The sequence below is a fragment of the Fundulus heteroclitus genome, chromosome 8, assembly GCF_011125445.2.
Source record: "Fundulus heteroclitus isolate FHET01 chromosome 8, MU-UCD_Fhet_4.1, whole genome shotgun sequence".
Taxonomy (NCBI): domain Eukaryota; kingdom Metazoa; phylum Chordata; class Actinopteri; order Cyprinodontiformes; family Fundulidae; genus Fundulus; species Fundulus heteroclitus.
Window position 1 is genome coordinate 9,158,790 of NC_046368.1, and position 18,351 is coordinate 9,177,140.

General features: G+C 40.3%; 1 protein-coding gene across 2 annotated transcripts in view; it reads left to right on the plus strand.

Moving 5' to 3' along the window:
- Nucleotides 1-5,279: 5,279 nt before the first annotated feature.
- Nucleotides 5,280-18,351, plus strand: part of lrrtm4l1 (leucine rich repeat transmembrane neuronal 4 like 1) — a 104,954-nt gene continuing 91,882 nt past the window's right edge. For both annotated transcript variants that reach the window (XR_004931524.1, XM_012864210.3), the window contains exon 1: nucleotides 5,280-5,960. Coding sequence is in view for 1 of the 2 variants with exons in the window: in XM_012864210.3 (XP_012719664.1) it covers nucleotides 5,957-5,960 (4 nt within the window). In the remaining variant the exon portion in view is untranslated. The remainder of the gene's footprint in view (nucleotides 5,961-18,351) is intronic.

Sequence of the window (18,351 nt, forward strand, 5' to 3'; positions counted from 1 at the left end):
TATGCTGCAGCAGGACATGTCCAGCGAATCAAAGACCCAACCAGTCTTTAATGTGTATCAAGGTGTACAGGGAATATCTGATATTATTTGCAAAAATAAATTAAAACTGAAGCCGAACAGAACCCTACAACATCAGCTGATCCAAAATGCTGCGGCAAGAATTCTGATGAAAATCAACGAGAGGTCATATTTCTCCAATTTTAGCTTCCCTTCATTCGCTTCCTGGTAAATCAAGAATATAATTTAAAATTCTCATGTATAAAGCCCCTAATAATCAAGCTTCATCATATATCAGAGATCTGATTACCCCGTATGTTCCTAACAGAGCACTTTGCTCTCAGACTGCAGGTCTGCTGGTGGTTCCTAGTGTCTCTAAAAGTAGAATGGGAGGCAGATCCTTTAGCTATCAGGCTCCTCTCCTGTGGAACCAACTCCCAGTTTTGGTCCGTAAGGCAGACACGCTGTCTACTTTTAGGATAAGGCTATTGGCCTAGGCTGCTGGAGGACATCAGGGTCTATTTTTCTCACTCTGCTTGGTTTTCCAATTTGCATTGTTTTCTTGTTATTGTCTTTTTTCTCTTTATAGTAGGTACACCTGGTCTGGCATTCTGATAGCTGTGACATCATCCAGGGAGAGCAGATTGTCCGCCCTTAACATATAACATAGAAAAGATTCCTGGATCAATGTGTGCGTCTGTGCTTTCTGTGTCTCTGCTCTGTCTTCTCTAACCCCCAGTGGATCAAAGCAGATGAGTTTTCACACTGAGCCTGGTTCTGGTTGTGATGGAGGTTTTCCTTCCTGTTAAAGGGGAGTTTTCCTCTCTACTCTTGCTTCATGCATGCTCAGATTGCTGCAAAGCCATTGGATGTGCAGACAACTGTCCACTGTGGCTCTACGCTCTTTCAGGAGGAGGGAATGCTGCTTGTCAAGACTGGATGCAACCTGCTGGGTTTCCTTAGAGAGGAAACTTTTTTTTTTTTTTTTTTACCAATCTGTCTGATTTGATTGAATTTGACTTTGTAAAGTGCCATGAGATGACATGCGTTATGAATTGGTGCTATATAAATAAAATTTAATTGAACATAACCATGACCTAAAACATACAATTGAAATCAGAAGTTTACATACACTATATATAAGGACAAATAAGCTTCTTTTTTTCTCACTTTCAGACATGAGATCTGAGTCAACATTTCCTGTCTTAGGTCCACTAAGATTATCAAAATGATTTAAATTTTTAAATGCCAGAATAATGAGTGTGATAATTTTATAGAAATTGTTTCATTAATTTCTTCAAGGTCAGATGTTTGCACACGTTTCTGTTAACATTTGGTACCCTTTTCTTTAAACTCCATGACTTGGGACAAACTTTTTGGATATCCCTCCACAACCTTCTCACAAAAGTTGGCAGGAACTGTTGCCCATTCCTCCTGACACCGCTGATGTACCTGAGCCAAGTTTGTAGGCCACCTTGCTCGCACACACTTTTTTTTTTCTCTGGCCAAAGATTTTCAATGATATTGAAATCAAGGCTTTATGATGGCCACTCCAAAACATCGATTTTGTTATCCTTAAGCCACTTTGTAACCAGTTTGGCAGTGTACGTTGGGTCGTTGTCTATTTCAAAGACCCATTTGAACCCACGCTTCAACTTTCTTGCTGATGTCTTGAGATGTTGCTTCAGAATTTCCACACAATCTTCTTTTTTTCTGACGCCATTTATTTTAGTTGTGCACACCAGTCCCTCCTGTGGCAAAACCACCCCTGTATTTCCCAGCTGGGATGGTGATCTCAGGCTGGAAAGCTTCCCCCTTCTTCCTCCAGATGTAACAATAGTCATACTGGTGAAACAATTCAATTTTAGTTTATCAGACTACAGGACACATCTCCAAAAAAATTTGTCCTTGTCCTTGTGTGTATCTGCAAACTGGAATCTGCCCTTTATGTGGTTCTTTTGGAGTAATGGCTTCTTCCTGGCAGAGTAGCCTTTCAGCCCATGGTGGTAGAGAACTCATTTCACTGAGGACAATGACACACTCTTACTAGCGTCAGCTATCTGTCAGGAAAACAAGACAGAGGACCCAGTATTCAAACCAGACAGCGGGCAAGATTAAGAACGTTTATTAAAGGCGGATGTGGGTGAAACAAGTTGAACAGATCAGTCAGCAAGACAGGGTGGGCCAGGTTTGGTGGTAAGAGTAGCAAAATCAATGTCGGAACACAAACAGGCTGACAGGCTGGATGAGGACAGGCAGGCTCGGTGGTCAGTTAACAGTCCAGATCGGTACACAAATAAGAAGATTAATTTTATTGGATAATCCAAAAACAGGCTGGATCTGGTACACAGGTTAGCAGGCAGGAACAGGCAGGAAAAACAGGTTACAGGGATCAGGCTGGCTCCGAATCTTCAATGGCAAATCGGCTCTATATCAACAGGTCAATCAGAAGTGTGAACGTTGAATAAAACGAACAGAAAGGCTTGTAATGATCTGGCAAAGAGGAGTGAACTGAAACGGGTTTAAGTAAGGAGGTGAACAGGTGAACAAAGCAGAGTGCTAATTACCAGTGACAGGTGGAAATAATCAAAGGGAAGGTGGTGACTGAAATGAAACGAATGGTTGGTTAGCGACTGATAACAGGGGAGTGGCCGGCAAACAGATTGAGAGGTGAAGTGAGCTGGCAGATTGCTGGCAGGTGAACTGAGCTGATGACTGAGAAGTAAAGTGCAAAACAGAACTAACACAAAACCAACCTGAGACAGAAACTAGAACTAACCAAACTAAAGCTAAGATAGAGCCCAAACCAAAACAGAACCTAAACTAAGACATAAATTTAAGCTATGACACTATCATCTTCACAAGGGCTTTTGCTCCTGGGTTGGTATGCACATTTAAGAGTAAAGCACGTTAATGTCTGAGACACTAGTATGTATAATTGTTTGAACAGATGAAAATGGCACCTTCAGGCATTTAGAAATTGCACCCAAAGATGAACCAGACTTGTGCTGATTTATTTTGACTTTCTCTTGATTTCTTACTATAATAGTCTCGTTTGAAAATATCTAGAGAATTCAATTTGATCTGTACCAAATCTAATTTCTTGTATTGTTTTAAAGTTAAAAGTACAGTACTCACAAAATAAATAGTATATAGAAAGTTGTTTTCTTAATGTTTTGGTTCGTGTTACTGCATCTTACTACCTTGTTGCAGCCTTCTCATTAAACCATGCTGTTCCTGCCCTGTACTTCTGGGTTCAGGTAGAAAATGCTACATGGTTTACAGGCAGCGAGTAAGCAGCAGAAGCGTCTCCAAACAAAACTGATTAAGGGTCCTGCCTTCCTAGAACTGGGACACAACATTTCAAGACATCCAAACAGGCTGCTGTCTGTGCTTGTTAAATGTACCGCTTTGCCTGTTTTTCATGGTTCCTCCTGAGTGGCCTACAGAGAAATTACTTTGTTGAGGCTCTTATGTCAAAAACAAAGAAAAAAAAAATACAATTAAGTTTCTGGGTCTTTCTATAGAAGCAGCAGGGAGTGAGTGATATATGCCATATGGCTATCCAACAGAGTCACAATTTGTTTGGGTAATACTTGACAATAAGGTACACAAAATTTGGGTAACTACTAGGGAACGCCTTGGGAACTAATCATGTACAAATGGGTAGTTAACCAGTCCTTACTGGGGAACACACAGCCCAGTTTTACCAGGGGACTACTGGTTAGTTACCCGAGAAACAGAGCAGAACTAACCATGAACTAGTGGGTAGTTACCAAGGATACCAAAGAGGAACAATCCAATGAGTAGTCATTATATTGACAGAGAAATACATTTTTGCATTTAAAATTTCCTGGAAAACTTGGCATTTCCTGCGATCTGTTAGGATTCTGCCTATATGAGCAATCTGGAGGTGTGTGCTTTCTTTCAGGCTAGCAGTCAATCATGAAGATGAGTAATGCGGCACCTTATTGATCTCATAATTGGAGCTACCAGTAATCTGCATGTAGCACCCAGGATCCAGCTATTTGTGTCACCATAGAAATTAATTACCACAAATTCACCACTTAAATTGTATGGATAAACAGTTTATTACTGCAACTTCCACATCATTTTGTAACCATGCCAACCATGGAATTTAGGGTAAATAATCAAATTAACGGGTGTTCTAGCTGATTTTCCTATCCTTGAACTGGAGACATCTTACTTTGGAGTCTAAACAGAACACACCATATCCAAGCACTAACTGGTACTGATCCAAAACTCCAAGAATATACCGTAAAATGTAATTAGTTGATTTACAGAGACATGTCACTAACAGTGTCTTACTAAGGTAATCAATAACCATTGAGCTTGTTTTACATTTTGTCACATTACAACAAAAAAAACTCTGTGTATTTTCTTCTCAATTTTATACACAACATCAAAACGAAATAGTGCTTAGTGGAAGGCAAATGAAAGATTTTTTTGTTTTGTTTTTAAAACTTGAATGCATATCTGAAAACTGAACCATCTTCCCCCTTAAACCCCTAAATTAAATTTTGTAAAGTAGTTACTTTCAGAGATCAGTTAATTAGTAAATAGAGTCCACCTAATTTAATAAATCCATTTGTTCTATGAAGGCCGTACATGTAATTTATGCTGTACAGTGATGTGTGACTTTGTGTCTGTGAAAGGGCTTTTCAAATAAATGTTACTTTAATTACTAACAGTTAGAGAATGTTATTGAACAAACAGGATCATGAAGACCAAAGCACACAGTAGTCAGGTCAGGGGGAACAGGGTGAGAAGTTTAAATCAGGGCTAGGTTGCATTTTGCAATAATCCAAGGATGGGAGACAGAAAAAAGGTGCAACAAGGTGCACTGCTCTGATGAAACTAAAATGTAACTTTACCTGAAGACAACAGCCAAAGACTGAAGTGAGTGGGGGCTCAGAAGCATGTTTTAGTAGAAATGCATGCCACACTTTTCAGATTTTTATTTTTTTTAAACCTATGCCTTTCAGTTCGCTATTATGCACTACGCCGTGTTAGTCGTTCACATTAATTCGCTATAAAATTGACGAGGTGTGTTTGTAACATGACAGATGTGGAAAAGCTGCAACTTGAAAGCTCCCCATAGGGGGATACGTATAAGAAGCTGTGTATCGAAAGTCTAGCACGCACGCTTGAACTGAACCTTCCCATCTGCAACAATTATGCAACACGAGGTGGGATCGGGAAGGCTACCCACTCACGCTGTAATGATGATGACCACATATAGCCCGTCGTTTATTCTCCACAACACCTGCAGCACAGAGCACACTGAGCGACATGAGTGAGAGAGACGGTCGCTGCTGCACCGGTTAGTTTCATGCCGGCGCTGATCTGATGAAATCAAACTCACTGGGGAACCGAATCGAACGTTTGGCGTCTTCCTCGTTTTAATTGAACCCGCACACGTGCACGCCTGCCTTCCTGCACACGCGGGCGCACGTCCGTTACCCCAGCGCAGCGCAGCGCACTCAGGCGCGCACACATCGCCAATCAACCTGCGCTGCTGCACAGGCGCATCCCGACAGCGGCTGCCGAGTGTCTGCCGGCGATCCCTCTCTGCCTTTGCGCCCCTGCCACTCCGCTGGATGTTTGCGCAGAGGGTCGCAGCCTCCGTCCGCCGCGCTCCTCATCACCTCTGAACTTGTGCATGCTTGGAACAGACCTGGTTCCGACAACATGGCTCTTTCTGGGTGAAGGATCCTTTTGGGCTTATTTGTGCCAGCTCTGGAAAGTTACACTGCGTCATGGACCAACACTGTAAACTTTAAGAGCCTTTTTTTCCCTGATGAGAGAGTTATTTCAGAATGAAGGCAGGTGAATCGCCCGCGGCGTGAAGCGCAATCCTCAGGTAGACTGGGCTGGAAAAGGTGACACGGAAGGAGTCGTGCTGCGGAGGACTGGGGAATTGGACCGATGAGACAACATGGGTAAGTAAAAAAAAAAAAAAAAATTGTCGTTTTTGGAAAATATCTCTGCTTGGTGTTCTGAAGACATCTACATACTTAGCTGTGGTTTTCCCATGTGCTGCCAGAACAGCGGTGCTGTCTGGAAACCATTTCTTATACCGTGTGTATGGCACTTAATCTGCGCAGAGATGGAATTGGAAAAGTGAATGAGAAAAAAAAAATGAATCAGTGGTTGTGGTCGTGCACAGAGTCAAAGCCTCCATACCCCCCCCCCCCCCCCCCCCCCCTCTCTCTCCGTCCTTGGTAATGAAGCTGCTGTGACAAGTTTATTAACACCATCTGAATCTGACCTTAAAACGGTCAAAATCTTTAGATGTGACTCCCTAATTTGGTACCCCCACCCTCTACTAATAAACACCCAGTTTATCCCTCCAGAGCTCTGACATGTTTTGACTCAACGCCATGCCCCCCTCTTCTTCCTCCTCTTCCTCCTGACAGCTCTGGGCACCTACAATCTCATCCCACACTGCCTATCACCTCCTCCATTTTACTGACTGGCTGCTCCACAGCTAAATTCACCGCTCAGCCTCCCAAACCCACACGCATCGCTTGTGTGACTCTCTGTGGTTTTGGGCTCAGCTGCTCCAATTTTTTGTTCTGAATGTATTTTAAGCTCATCAGTCGAGCTGCTGGAGAAATAACGAGGCGATGCTGAGCAGCTTCAGAAGAACGAGACCGCTTCCATTAAAGCAACTTTTGTACTTTAACACCCCACCTCCACCCACCCCACTAAAATGTACCTGAATTGTAATTTTGTTCACATTATTCCATTTTTCAGGCTTGCATTTCCATATACAAACTTGAGAAATGTTTTTAAAAAAAGCAGAACAAGAAAAAAGACACACAAGAAATGCAGAAAACGGCCAATTGTTGCCAAGAAAGAAATTGCACTCTGTTTGAAAAATTAAATTCAGCTCTCAGTGCATAATACAATAGCCATTCAAGAAGAAAGCTAAAGGTGACATGTATGTAAGACAGTAAATCTAGACAGGAGTAATGCTGTCTGAGAGGAGTAGCTTGGAAACTTGCTTAAAAGTACTGTATAGTGAGTCCTGTCTGCCTGCAGCTCACCACAGTAGTGAATGACTACTTTTGACAGAATCTGTTATCCAAAGGACTACATTTCTGGAATCATTCGGTCAATTTCTCCCCCAGTTCTGACCAGCATTGTTACTTTCTTTGTCCTCATGTAGCAACATTCCCTTTTTTGTTTCTCCAACAAATGTGTCACCAAAATAGCTTTCTTTGTATTAGCATGCTATGCAGAGATTTTGAGGGTCTTGCTTTTTTTGTTTTGTTTCATATAATCAAACTACATGCAATCACTCACTGCTTCATTTGGCTCATACACGGAGAACAAACAAGCCACAGCTAAAGCTATTATTGGCACACATACAGGAGGAATGTTAAGAGAGCTTGGACTGCGATCAGCCGATGTTTTGTGCTGAAAAAGGACATAAAAAGTAAAAGTCTTGTGGTCTTGCTGACTGCTGAAAATATTATGTGTTTTATCCTATTCTCTCAACTTTGGGTTGTTTCTTCGCAAAATCCAACATTCCAGCTGCAAATAACTCTGAGGCAAAAAGAAATATTTTTTTAGTCAGTCTGTCCTCCTTTCCTTTCGTTGTAACAAAAGTGCTCACTAAATCCTTTTCTCTGTGGCCCAGTGGGACCAAATATCAAATAAGGTGCCAAATATCACCATAGCGTATTCCCATCAGTCAGGTCTTTTTTGTCAATAAAACAATTTGATCTTCATTTATAACCATAGAAACAGACAGGCTTCATGATGGTAGCATTAGCGCTTTTGTGAAAGTACAAATTTGGTTTGTAGGGTATTATTTTGAACAGTGGTGGGCACAGCTAACCAAAAACATTGCAAACTCATATACTGCGCACAAAAATATTAGCTTTACAACCTTTAAACCAAACATAGATAAAGAAATATGAGCAAGTTACCGCTAGCCACTAACCACTAACAAGCGGTTGTCAGTCTATGTCACACGTCTTCAGACAAAAGATGCTGCCTGCTCACATGGCTATTAACGAACGTGCACAAAGCTGCAAGTTTGAGGGGATAGCTGTTTCACTTTGGGATAAATTATGTTTAAACTGTTACATGGCAATGGAAGCTTATGAGAAGAATATTTGATCCCTCTGTGGCAAGACTGCAGAATTTCGAAAAAGCGTTGCTTTCGAGTTGGGAAGCTACTTATTGCGGGATAAACAAGCAACCAGCTCTATTACCTCTACTTTGTAAATAGTATAGATGAACAAGCCCAAAGCATATATGGCAACACTGCTGGAAGCCTGGAACTCAGTGCTGAGCATTTCTGGAGGTCCCTTTCCTACTCTGTCATCATTCTTTAACAAACGTGATATAAATTACGATGTTTAGAGTTACTTATTGTCGTAACAACAGTGCTATATATTTAATTGAATTGATATCAAATTCAATTCAGAAATACTTTATTAATCCCAAAGAGAAATTAAATGCTGGTATAACTCATGTTATAGGGTTTCTTCAATGCGTTGTGGTAGATGGTGATGGCTGCAGGCAGGAAGGATCTCCTGTACCAGTCTGTCTTACAGCTGATCTGGATAAGCCTCTGACTGAAGACACTCTATTGTTGTATAACAGTCTGAGTAAGAGGATGCTCAGGGTTGTCCATAATCTTAATTTTATGAAGAACCCATTTTTTGCAAAGTCATTTACAGAGGTTGTAGAAGAGTACCCAGAACAGAACTGGGCTTCTTTATTAGCTTGTTGAGTTATTTAAGTCAGTTGCTTTGACACTGCACTACTTTTTTACTGTGCACTACTTTTGAAAAGCATAACTAAAGACTGGCTTTATCATTGCTGTGTAGATCAAACATGTTTTCCCATTTTACACATGCTGGTTAAATGTCCCTTGAGGATAATCATAGGGCAGTAAGCTGCCCGATGCTTTGTACAGAAGTGTTGGAAAACAGAGTCCCGCTGAGCCATGCAGCGACCCAGAAGACCCAAACCCAGGGTCCAGTTTCCTTGCACCTCATGCAGTGCTGGTGACACACCCAAAAAGCTCAGTAAGCAAAACTGTTTGGGGAAAGGAGAGCCAAACAGCAGAATTCTGCGAGCTGATTGGGTGAAGCAACATCTAATACCCATCTACCAAAGGTTTGTTTTAGCCAGTCATAAAGCGGTGGTGACATGAGAGTAAAGTTGTGATTGTATCAAATGTGGTTTAAAAAGCAGGCACCATGCAAAACCACAATAAAACCATGCGCCACAATTGTGGATTCTGACAAAACAGATGTGATGACAGGAGCTATGCCTGCCTCCTCCGGCGCTGCCATGTTTATTTTGGTTCGGCTGTGGCCTCAGCACGTCTTACTTTCGTCATAGCTGGTATGTCCCACCTTAAACCATAATACTGCAATGTGAAAGGCCCGATTGATTTCGGTTGGGGCCCGAACGGTTGAGACAGGAGCGGGGACTAAAAGGGATTCTCGTGTGTTTGTGAACTCATAAATACCAGCAGAATTCTGCTTGCAGGCAAAGTTAGCAACTCTTACTTGACAGAGATAACTTTCACAGATAGAAACATGGATGTGCCATGTGCTTACCGGTTTCACCTGTTCTGGCCGATGTGTACAAGGCGGAGTTGGAGAGCAGAGCACTCAGTAAATCATCAGAAAATCACTTCAGACATGTGGTTATCCTAACTGGGTGTTTGTCATGTGGCCACTACCATCTCACTGGTTTAGATACATAGATAACACTTGAGTCAAACTCCAAATCAAAGAGGTTGAGGTATTCACTAGTCTGTTTTTATGTTTGCTGTAAGGTGACCTTGAGTGTCAGGAAAGGTGCCTATAAATAAAATGTATTATTATGATTATTATCAACTCAGTGGACAGCAACATCGGGTTTACCAGAGAGGATGCCAAGAACAACATGTTGCCATTTCTGGACTGTGCTGTCAACATTGATGAAGCTGGGAGTCTCAAACCAGGGGCTTACCAGAAGCCTCTGCATTTTGATTCACATCACCCACTGGACATACAAACTCTCTGTTATCAGAACTCAGTGTTATCGGGTGGACAGCATTCTTTGTTCTACAGAGGAGAAACAAAAATAACACAAGAACATCAGTAAATCACTTCAGACATGTGGTTATCCTAACTGGGCGTTTGTCAAGTCGGCTAAAAAAACAACACTTCCTCTAACACAGAGGAGAAAACAGAGAGGAAAAAAGACTGTCATCCCATATGTGTTGTTTCTTGTGCTATGATTGGAGAAAATCAATATGTAGAAAGACGACCAACGTAGAGAAAGATCTGACCGTGTTTGAGCAAATGAATAGGGCTGATTGCCCCTGAGCAGGTCATTTGATATTCTCTTCTGACATTAACACGGCCTCATCAGTGCACAACAGATCATATTATACCCCCTAAGCCAGGGAAAAATTAAATTTGTTGTCATGGCCCCTTTAAACCTCGCCCCTGACAACACTAGCTAAGTTGTGCCATTCGTTAGCAGTTTGCCTACAGTACTTCTAACCCTGGAGAAAACTGGCAAGTAGCACTGCTAAACCCAATTTTCATAGAAATCTCAAGTTCAGGTATGAAAAGTTCAGAGTAGTGTTGTCATGATACCAACATTTTGGTATGGGTACCAGTACCAACATGTATTTCGATACTTTTTCAAATTAAAAAGAGAATACAAAAAATATCATTACTGAGTCAAAAGTGCGTGGATCGGGCCATACTTAGACAATTTTTAATTGAGAGATCAAAGTCATGATATTGCCGGCAAAGTCGTGATATTATCTGAAAAAAAGCTTTTATAATGAGAAGTAAGATTCCATAGTTATCAAGATCTGACGTGACGTGATCAGCTCAAACAAATTGCAGACACAGGCTGAGCCGAGCATTTTAATGCTGGGGACAGACTGCTCTCTCTCTCTCGTCAAACAGAAATTTATTTTAGTGCAACAACAGTTCAGTGAAAAAATAATTCTATTAACATCCTGCTTTGTAGACCAGGGCAGGATCAGCGGCAGCTTTGCACATGTGTGATTAATTTGAAATGTGGACACGCAGTGAAACGGGTTTCCTCCTCCTGGCACGTCCAGCAGGCGGGCTGCAGGACGGAGCACCGACTTCAGTGCTTTGATGGTGGGGGGGGGGCTTGCAGCAGCTCTTACTGCTCACTGAAAACAGGAAACTACAGACCGATTGATGCTTTTAAGTGTTGTCACCAAAATCACCCACAACACGGAGAAAGGTCGCTAGAATTATCACTTATTCTGAAAAAAAGGTCAGGGTCTGAAAACTCTCTCTTGCTCCTCGTCCTCAGCGTTGCGGTCGCGGTGTTGCAGGCGCTGTCGGCAGCGCTGCAAGTACCGGTCCCATCCAAAGTCAGTATAGAACCGTTTTAAATGCCGCAGTACCCTGATAACAATGTAGCACCGGTATACTGAACAACCTTAGTTCAGAGTGAAATTATTAGGCTCCCACCCCGCACAAATGCTGTCGGCAGGGGTGGGGGTGTCTTGGTTGGCACACTCGGCTCTTCTACTGCTACTCTGTCCACACTAACAGCAGCAGGAACTACAGATGCCCATCAAGCTGTGAAATGGGCTGAAACCGCTGAGCAGGAGGCGGGGCTTAGACTGAGCTCTTTAACGGACTGTACAGTGAATCTTGGCCTATCTTGTTCTGCTGCTGCTGTCCCTCTACAATATTCTTTCCTGTGAAATGTTTCCCTCTATCTCTGTAATATTTTCTTTTTTTTTGTTCGTATACAGCATTTTGAGTCGTCTTGCCACTGAAAAGTGCTTTATAAATAAACTCGCCTTGCCTTGAACAGATCACTCCTAGTCCATTCAGTATGGGCATTGTTATTTTCAGTGTGAGGATGGTCGTATGTGTGTGTGTGTGTGTGTGTGTGTGTGTGTGTGTGTGTGTGTGTGTGTGAGAGAGAGAAATTAGGAAAATGTGTGTTACTTTCATTACATGAGGCTTGAGAGCTCTGGCTAAACCATTTACAACTAGATACAAACCAAATATTTTCACCCCACACAGCAACGCTCTTAACAACGAGTTTGTAAAATTTGATATACAGTTTTAATATATACTACAATCCATATTTACATATCACCCTTGAACCTAGGACACCACACACAATAAACGAGAATAGTTAACGGTTAACTTATCCAACATCTGTTAAATTCTGATCAAAATATTTAGGTAGAATTTATCATGATGAAGTAGTTAATGTTTTGAGAATTACACAATTATTGCACATAAGTACAAGAAACTGTGATGCATTTAAACAAAATCCCATCAATAGTTTGTATTTAATGGTCTCCAAAACTCCTTTCTACATAGCATACTCACTCGGCAAAAAAACAAAATCATCTAGACTATTTTTTAGCACCAAAAGAAAATAAAATCAATTTGAGGTGTTTGCCGTCCTCGTGCTTACCATTCACTTCTTCAGGGATTTTTTATTCTGCAGATTTCTCTTTTATATTACTCCTAATTTAAATCTAGCTGATTTAAATTAGACTAATAGTCCTTAAGAATCCATGCAACCCACACATCTGTGCAGAACCGTGCATTTCCCCAAGTAATAAGCAGCTTGGTGCAGCTAATGAGCAGATACTGATACAGTTTTAATTATGTCACCACAATTACCCAAAATAAGTGGCTACATTTGTCTTGGATGTGATATTATTTTTACCGTGCTTATATTTTCCTTAAATTGAAAGAGCCGTTATTAGGACTAAGGATGCTTCCTGGCAATCAGGGAATCACATACCACACAAACATGTGCCTAAGTGAACTGATGTCTTATCATCTTCGTAGTATTTCCTGTTTTGATAAAAAATCTGCCATCTTTATAAAGGTAAAATAAATCTATAAATATTTGTAGTTTGGCAAAAAAACAAAATAAAAAAACTGGGAACAAACTGGCAGAATTAGAATTTAAATCAGCATTTAAATCGAGCCTGTTTGACATTATTATTAAAGGCAGAAATAAAAGTTTTATCTAATCATAAAAAACTGCATCACCTTGAACATCTTTTTGAATCCACGTTATTCAATGTTGGATTTTCTAGAAACCTTATAAAATTCTTGACAACATAATTGATGTAATCCAATTCTAAACGCCTAAAAGCTTAATTCTCAGTAATCTTTTTTTAATAATTTGAAATCAGTATTTTGGCTTTCAAGTGGACAGGTTTGATGTTTGGTTTCATAATGGCAAATGTGACTTCTCTCTGAATACATGGCCAGGAAATTAACTCTATAGTAATCAAACAAATTGAGACTAACGCTTATCAAATAAATTAACAAGCATAAATAAGAGATGAAGAATTTGACATTTACATAAAACTTTGGTGCTCTATAGAGGTTTCTGAATGCAAGTAATTGGTTTTTATTAGGGGTACCAGAATACATTAAGTTTATTAGATGAGACGATGCCTGAACTGATTTCACAAGAAGATGAAAAGATTTTCAGAGAATCTTGGGTGAAACAAAATTTGCCTTCTTTCACAAACCACTAACTCTTGCGTATCTTTTGCATAACTGTTGGTGGCTAACAGTCACCCAATCGTGGTAATCTCCCAGTGCGTATAAATCATTTAAATCTAGTGTGTCACTATTACTTTTGCTGCAAAATACTCTAAATGCTGCCACATAAACAACACAAAAGTGGGTAACCAAGTATTGTCAACCAGATTAGAGGATTCTTTATTTGGCGACGCAATTTTTATGTTTTTCAAGATTATTTTTTTTCCCCCTCCAGACCTTAGATGTGTGCATTACATGAAGTTATGTTTTATTTTAAGCACATTTTTCTCAGTATCCAACCCAGCTCTGTAAGTAATCTAGCCAAGCCAACTTTATTTATACGCACTTTAAAAACAGCACAGCGGACCAAAGTGCAGAACAAAAATAAACCGCATACATGATAAACACATAAACTAAGTTACAATCAACTAGAGTAAAATACAATAGAAAACACGTAAGACTATTATAAGTTACTTGAGTAAAACATAAAATAAAACACTTAAAATATGTAACAAACATGAATAAAATGAATAAGGTGAGCTCTGTCATGATATGGCCAAAGCTAATGAGAAAAAGTGGGTTTTCAGAACAGATTTAAAAATGTAAACTGGGAAACCTCCAAGCATCCAAAAGCCTGTTAAAGGCCAGTGCCACATGTTAGTGCAAAAGTGACCTAACTATCTCTCCGACCAACAGAAAATAAAGGGATTGCCGGTTCATCCCTATCTATGCATCAAAGCATATGTATCTTTAATTGATTTTTAATGAATTCAAAACATAATGGGTATCTAAAAGCATTTTATGACACATAGCAGTATTTTTTATTCCAGCTCAGCACCAATAAAATGTTTGATTTGTTGATGGATAAAATGGGGATAAAATACTTGAAATATAATGTTTGACTATTTCATTTTAAGTGTGCATAATTAGTACTTATGCTCTCTTTGAAAGCTGATTAGAAAAGCGACAGCATTCCAACAATAAGCAACTGAAAAAGTGTCATTTTTGATGAGCCAAAACCAGAGTTCTCTGACCTTTTTGTTTAGCTGATAATTGAATGGTCACAGTAACTGCAGGCAATCAAAAAAACAATAGCAGCCTAATTTCAAAACTAGTCAACGGCAATTCAACAACATCTTTTTTTTTATCAATAGCTGCCAAGCCTAGATGAATAACAGCCCGGGAGTGATGAATGCGAATCACCTACTTGTATCCTAATCCGTGGAATTTATATTCATTCCTGCCTCCCACAATAACAAACACCACAAAGAAGGCACATTTTCGGCTGCACACACACACACCAGTACGGGCATAAATAATACAAGAGCTGCACAGTGGCCTGATGGTCTCCAGTCTGATGGAGCATGCAAATCTTCTGTGGTGGAAGTGCTTCAGCAGGAGCAACAAGGCAATTAGGCACAAATAATGTCCCATTTGTTCAATAATCCGTCAGTTTCCTCCATCAAGCTGAAACAATAATTATCCCACTGAGCACTTTTCCTGGAAAAAAAAAAAAAAAAAAAAAAAAAAAAACTTCTTTTGGGGGGAAAAAAAAACAGTCCGTTAAAGTAAGTGCCATGTTTTCTTTCTCTTTCCCCAACTTAAAGATTATAATTAGTGGTTGCCTCGGGTATAAACAATTATGCGAACTAGTCCATTATGGAGTAAAGATCGCCTATCTGCGTGTAATAGTCAGGATTTAATTAGGTTTAGTATGTGGGTATACATTTAGGTTAAAAAAAAAAACCAAGGTCTTCTCTAACAACAATTTATAGAAGTGGCTGTGAGCTAGAATGAAAAGAAGCCAATTGTCAGTGTCTGTCGCTGCTTTTATAATAGTTAAACCCATCAATGGAAGTTGTTTCATTAAAGAGTGGACTATTTCCCCACCCAGAGCCTGACTCCGTGCCCCAATCAGCCATTTTCTGCTTATGTGTGTAGTAATATATTCCCTCCATCACAGCCCACTCATGACTGTCATATCACAGCACATCACTTTGGATTTGTTCACCGTGTACCTATGGGTCACTAGTTAGATTTCTGTTTTCCCGTCCCCCCCTCCTGCTGTGCAATGTGTGTAGTTCCTCCTTCATATGTTCCAGTGACTGTAGCGATGAACGACTTCCCCTGAACAACGTGTCCTGCACATCGAATGTATGCCGCTGAAACATGTTCGGTGACTCAAACCTGAGAGCAAAGTCTGCAGACGAGCAGCGCGGTGAGACGAGCTCGCTCAGGAAGAAAGGGAGAGACTGCGGCAACAGACGTGTCGGGATGTTTTATGTGGCTGGGGCGCGTGACACCGGGCGTTTAGTTGCCATGGTTTCATACCTTTGACCAGTGACCACTGCCAGCTCTGGTCAATGGAAATGACAATTTAGCGTTGTGTTGAGAAAAAGATGCATACTTTTTTTTTTATCTGTAAGAAGAATGAAATGAGAGTCAACAGGGTTCCTGCTGAGTCTGGAAAAGCCTGGAATTCGACTTCAGTATTTTCCAAATGTGAATAAGTATAGTGACAACAAATTAAAATGTATGGGGGAAAAAAATCCAGATTTTATTATCCATCCTATTATGTTAGTGTTGTTCCCTCCCTTACTTCTTTCATGCATTTCCTTCTTTGCTTCTCTCCTTAATTCCTTGTGTCTTACTTCATCTTTTTCATTATGCCCTTCTTCGCCTTCTCTTCCTTTTACCCTTTCTTTCTTGTGATCTACCTACCCCATTCTTTTCTTTTCTTTCCTTGCAGTCTTTCTCTTTAACCTTGTGTCCTTCCATCCCTCCTTATGTCCTTCCTTCTTACCTTTCATTCATCCCTAATTCCATCTTTCATTTTCTCTTAACTCCCACACTTCATTTCGGCATCTACCTTCCATCTGACCCCTCTCTGTGCTTCCACTTTCCTTCCTTTGTCCTTTCCTCAATCCTTTAGTCATTTCTTTCTTCCTTGCATCTTACCTCCATACCTTCCTTGTGCCCATCCTTTTTTTTTATCTTGGTCACTTTTTCCTTCCTTGTATTCCATCTCTCTTCCTCCGTTGTGTCTTCTCTTCATCTCTTTTTGTGTCCTACCTTCTTTCCTACCATGTGTCTTTTCTTCACTTATTACCTTCTTGTCCTATCATTCCTCTTTCATTCCTTCTATTTTTGTCCCTTTGCTTCATTCTTTCCCGTTCCTTGTTTATTGAGGTTTAATTCCTGACCACCTTATCAATATTAATAAAAATTACGTACAACTTAGAGGAATAAGTAAAAACCCTGTATAGTTGAGTCTGGAAAATCCCACTTTAAATTAATAGTTTCTGGTGGCACACGTTTAATGATTTCTATTACAATTTATTTTCAATCTTTTCTAAATGCAGCAGAGGCATTATTTCATTTAGAATTTATTTTTCAAAGCTGATGAGAGTATATAGCAACAAAATGCATAATGGAGATTCCCTGGGGTAGAAACCTATTGTGTCAGGGAAGCCTATTTCTCATAGCCACTCTTCACAACAGGAAAGGAAGCAGAACACAGTAATATAGATTTTTTTATATTTATTCTTTACTTTCTAAGTTGATATGGGTCTTAGGAGCTGCCAGTTTCCCTTGGATGGGATTGTCAGGTCACATGCCCATTTCTCTTGAGGAAAAGACCAGAGAGCAGACCTTTCTAATAAGGTAGATGTTTGTTGATCTTTGTAGGTCAGAAAACGGCTAAAACACAATGCTCTAGATTCCACCCCCAAACAATTGGTCAGAGTATGAGTGGGCATTTATTGTATTGTTTTATTTTTATTGTGAAAAACCTCTTATAAGAATTTGACTTTATTATGACAATGATAAATGCCAATTAGCAGAGTCTGAGAACCCTAAACACTGCCAGTGCTGTCAGTATTGTAATTTTAACTTTTTTGCATTTTGGTTCCTTGACAGCAGTAATAAATATCAATAAATTCAACAATCAAATTGATTGTGTTACTGTGTGGGGTTCAGTGATAAAAATCACACTACCAAATGTAGCTAGTGTCCTGATGAAGCCTAATTGTCAGGAATCAGAGACAGTATTCAACCAGACAAGCAGGGTGAGTGAAAAAGCAGGTTTTAATAGAGGCGATCTTGACAATACTGGGGCAGGCAGAACTCAGTAGTCAGAATGACAGTCCAAAAACGGTACAGGAAAATGGCAGTCCAAAACAGGCAGGAATACAGACAGGGATCAGGCAAGCTCAGAAATCCAAAAACAGAAACAGGTCAGGCGAAATATGCAGGCAGCCAGAACAGGGCAGGAAAAAAACAGGTACAGGGAACTGGCTGGCTCAGAAAACTAGAGGCAATCGGGTCGGCATGAACAGGCAATCAGAAAAGGCCGCTGGATAAGACTCACCAAAAGGCTCTAATTGATCTGGCAGATTGCAGGGGGCAGAGGCAGGTATAAGTAGGGGAGTGAGCAGCAATGGAGTGAAACTAATTACCAGACTGGGTGGAGCTAATCAGGGGAAGGGGAGTGACTGGAGGCAGAACTGAGCTGACTAAAAAAGTGTCAGGTGAAACTAAAACAGTACACAAGCTATAATAGTAACCAAACAGGAAAGAGCCCAAAACAGAAATTAAACTCAGAAAGCTCTATTGTGTCTAAACAGTTCAAACACTGATCAGGTTCTAAAGATTACTCTAATGCTGCTTTGCTTACTGAGGACGAAGTAATCACGTTTGGGAAGATGCCAATGACTTTATTTTTTAATAGAGTTAATTTTATTTGTGATGAATCCCATTCACCATTACTTCCGCAAACAGTGCG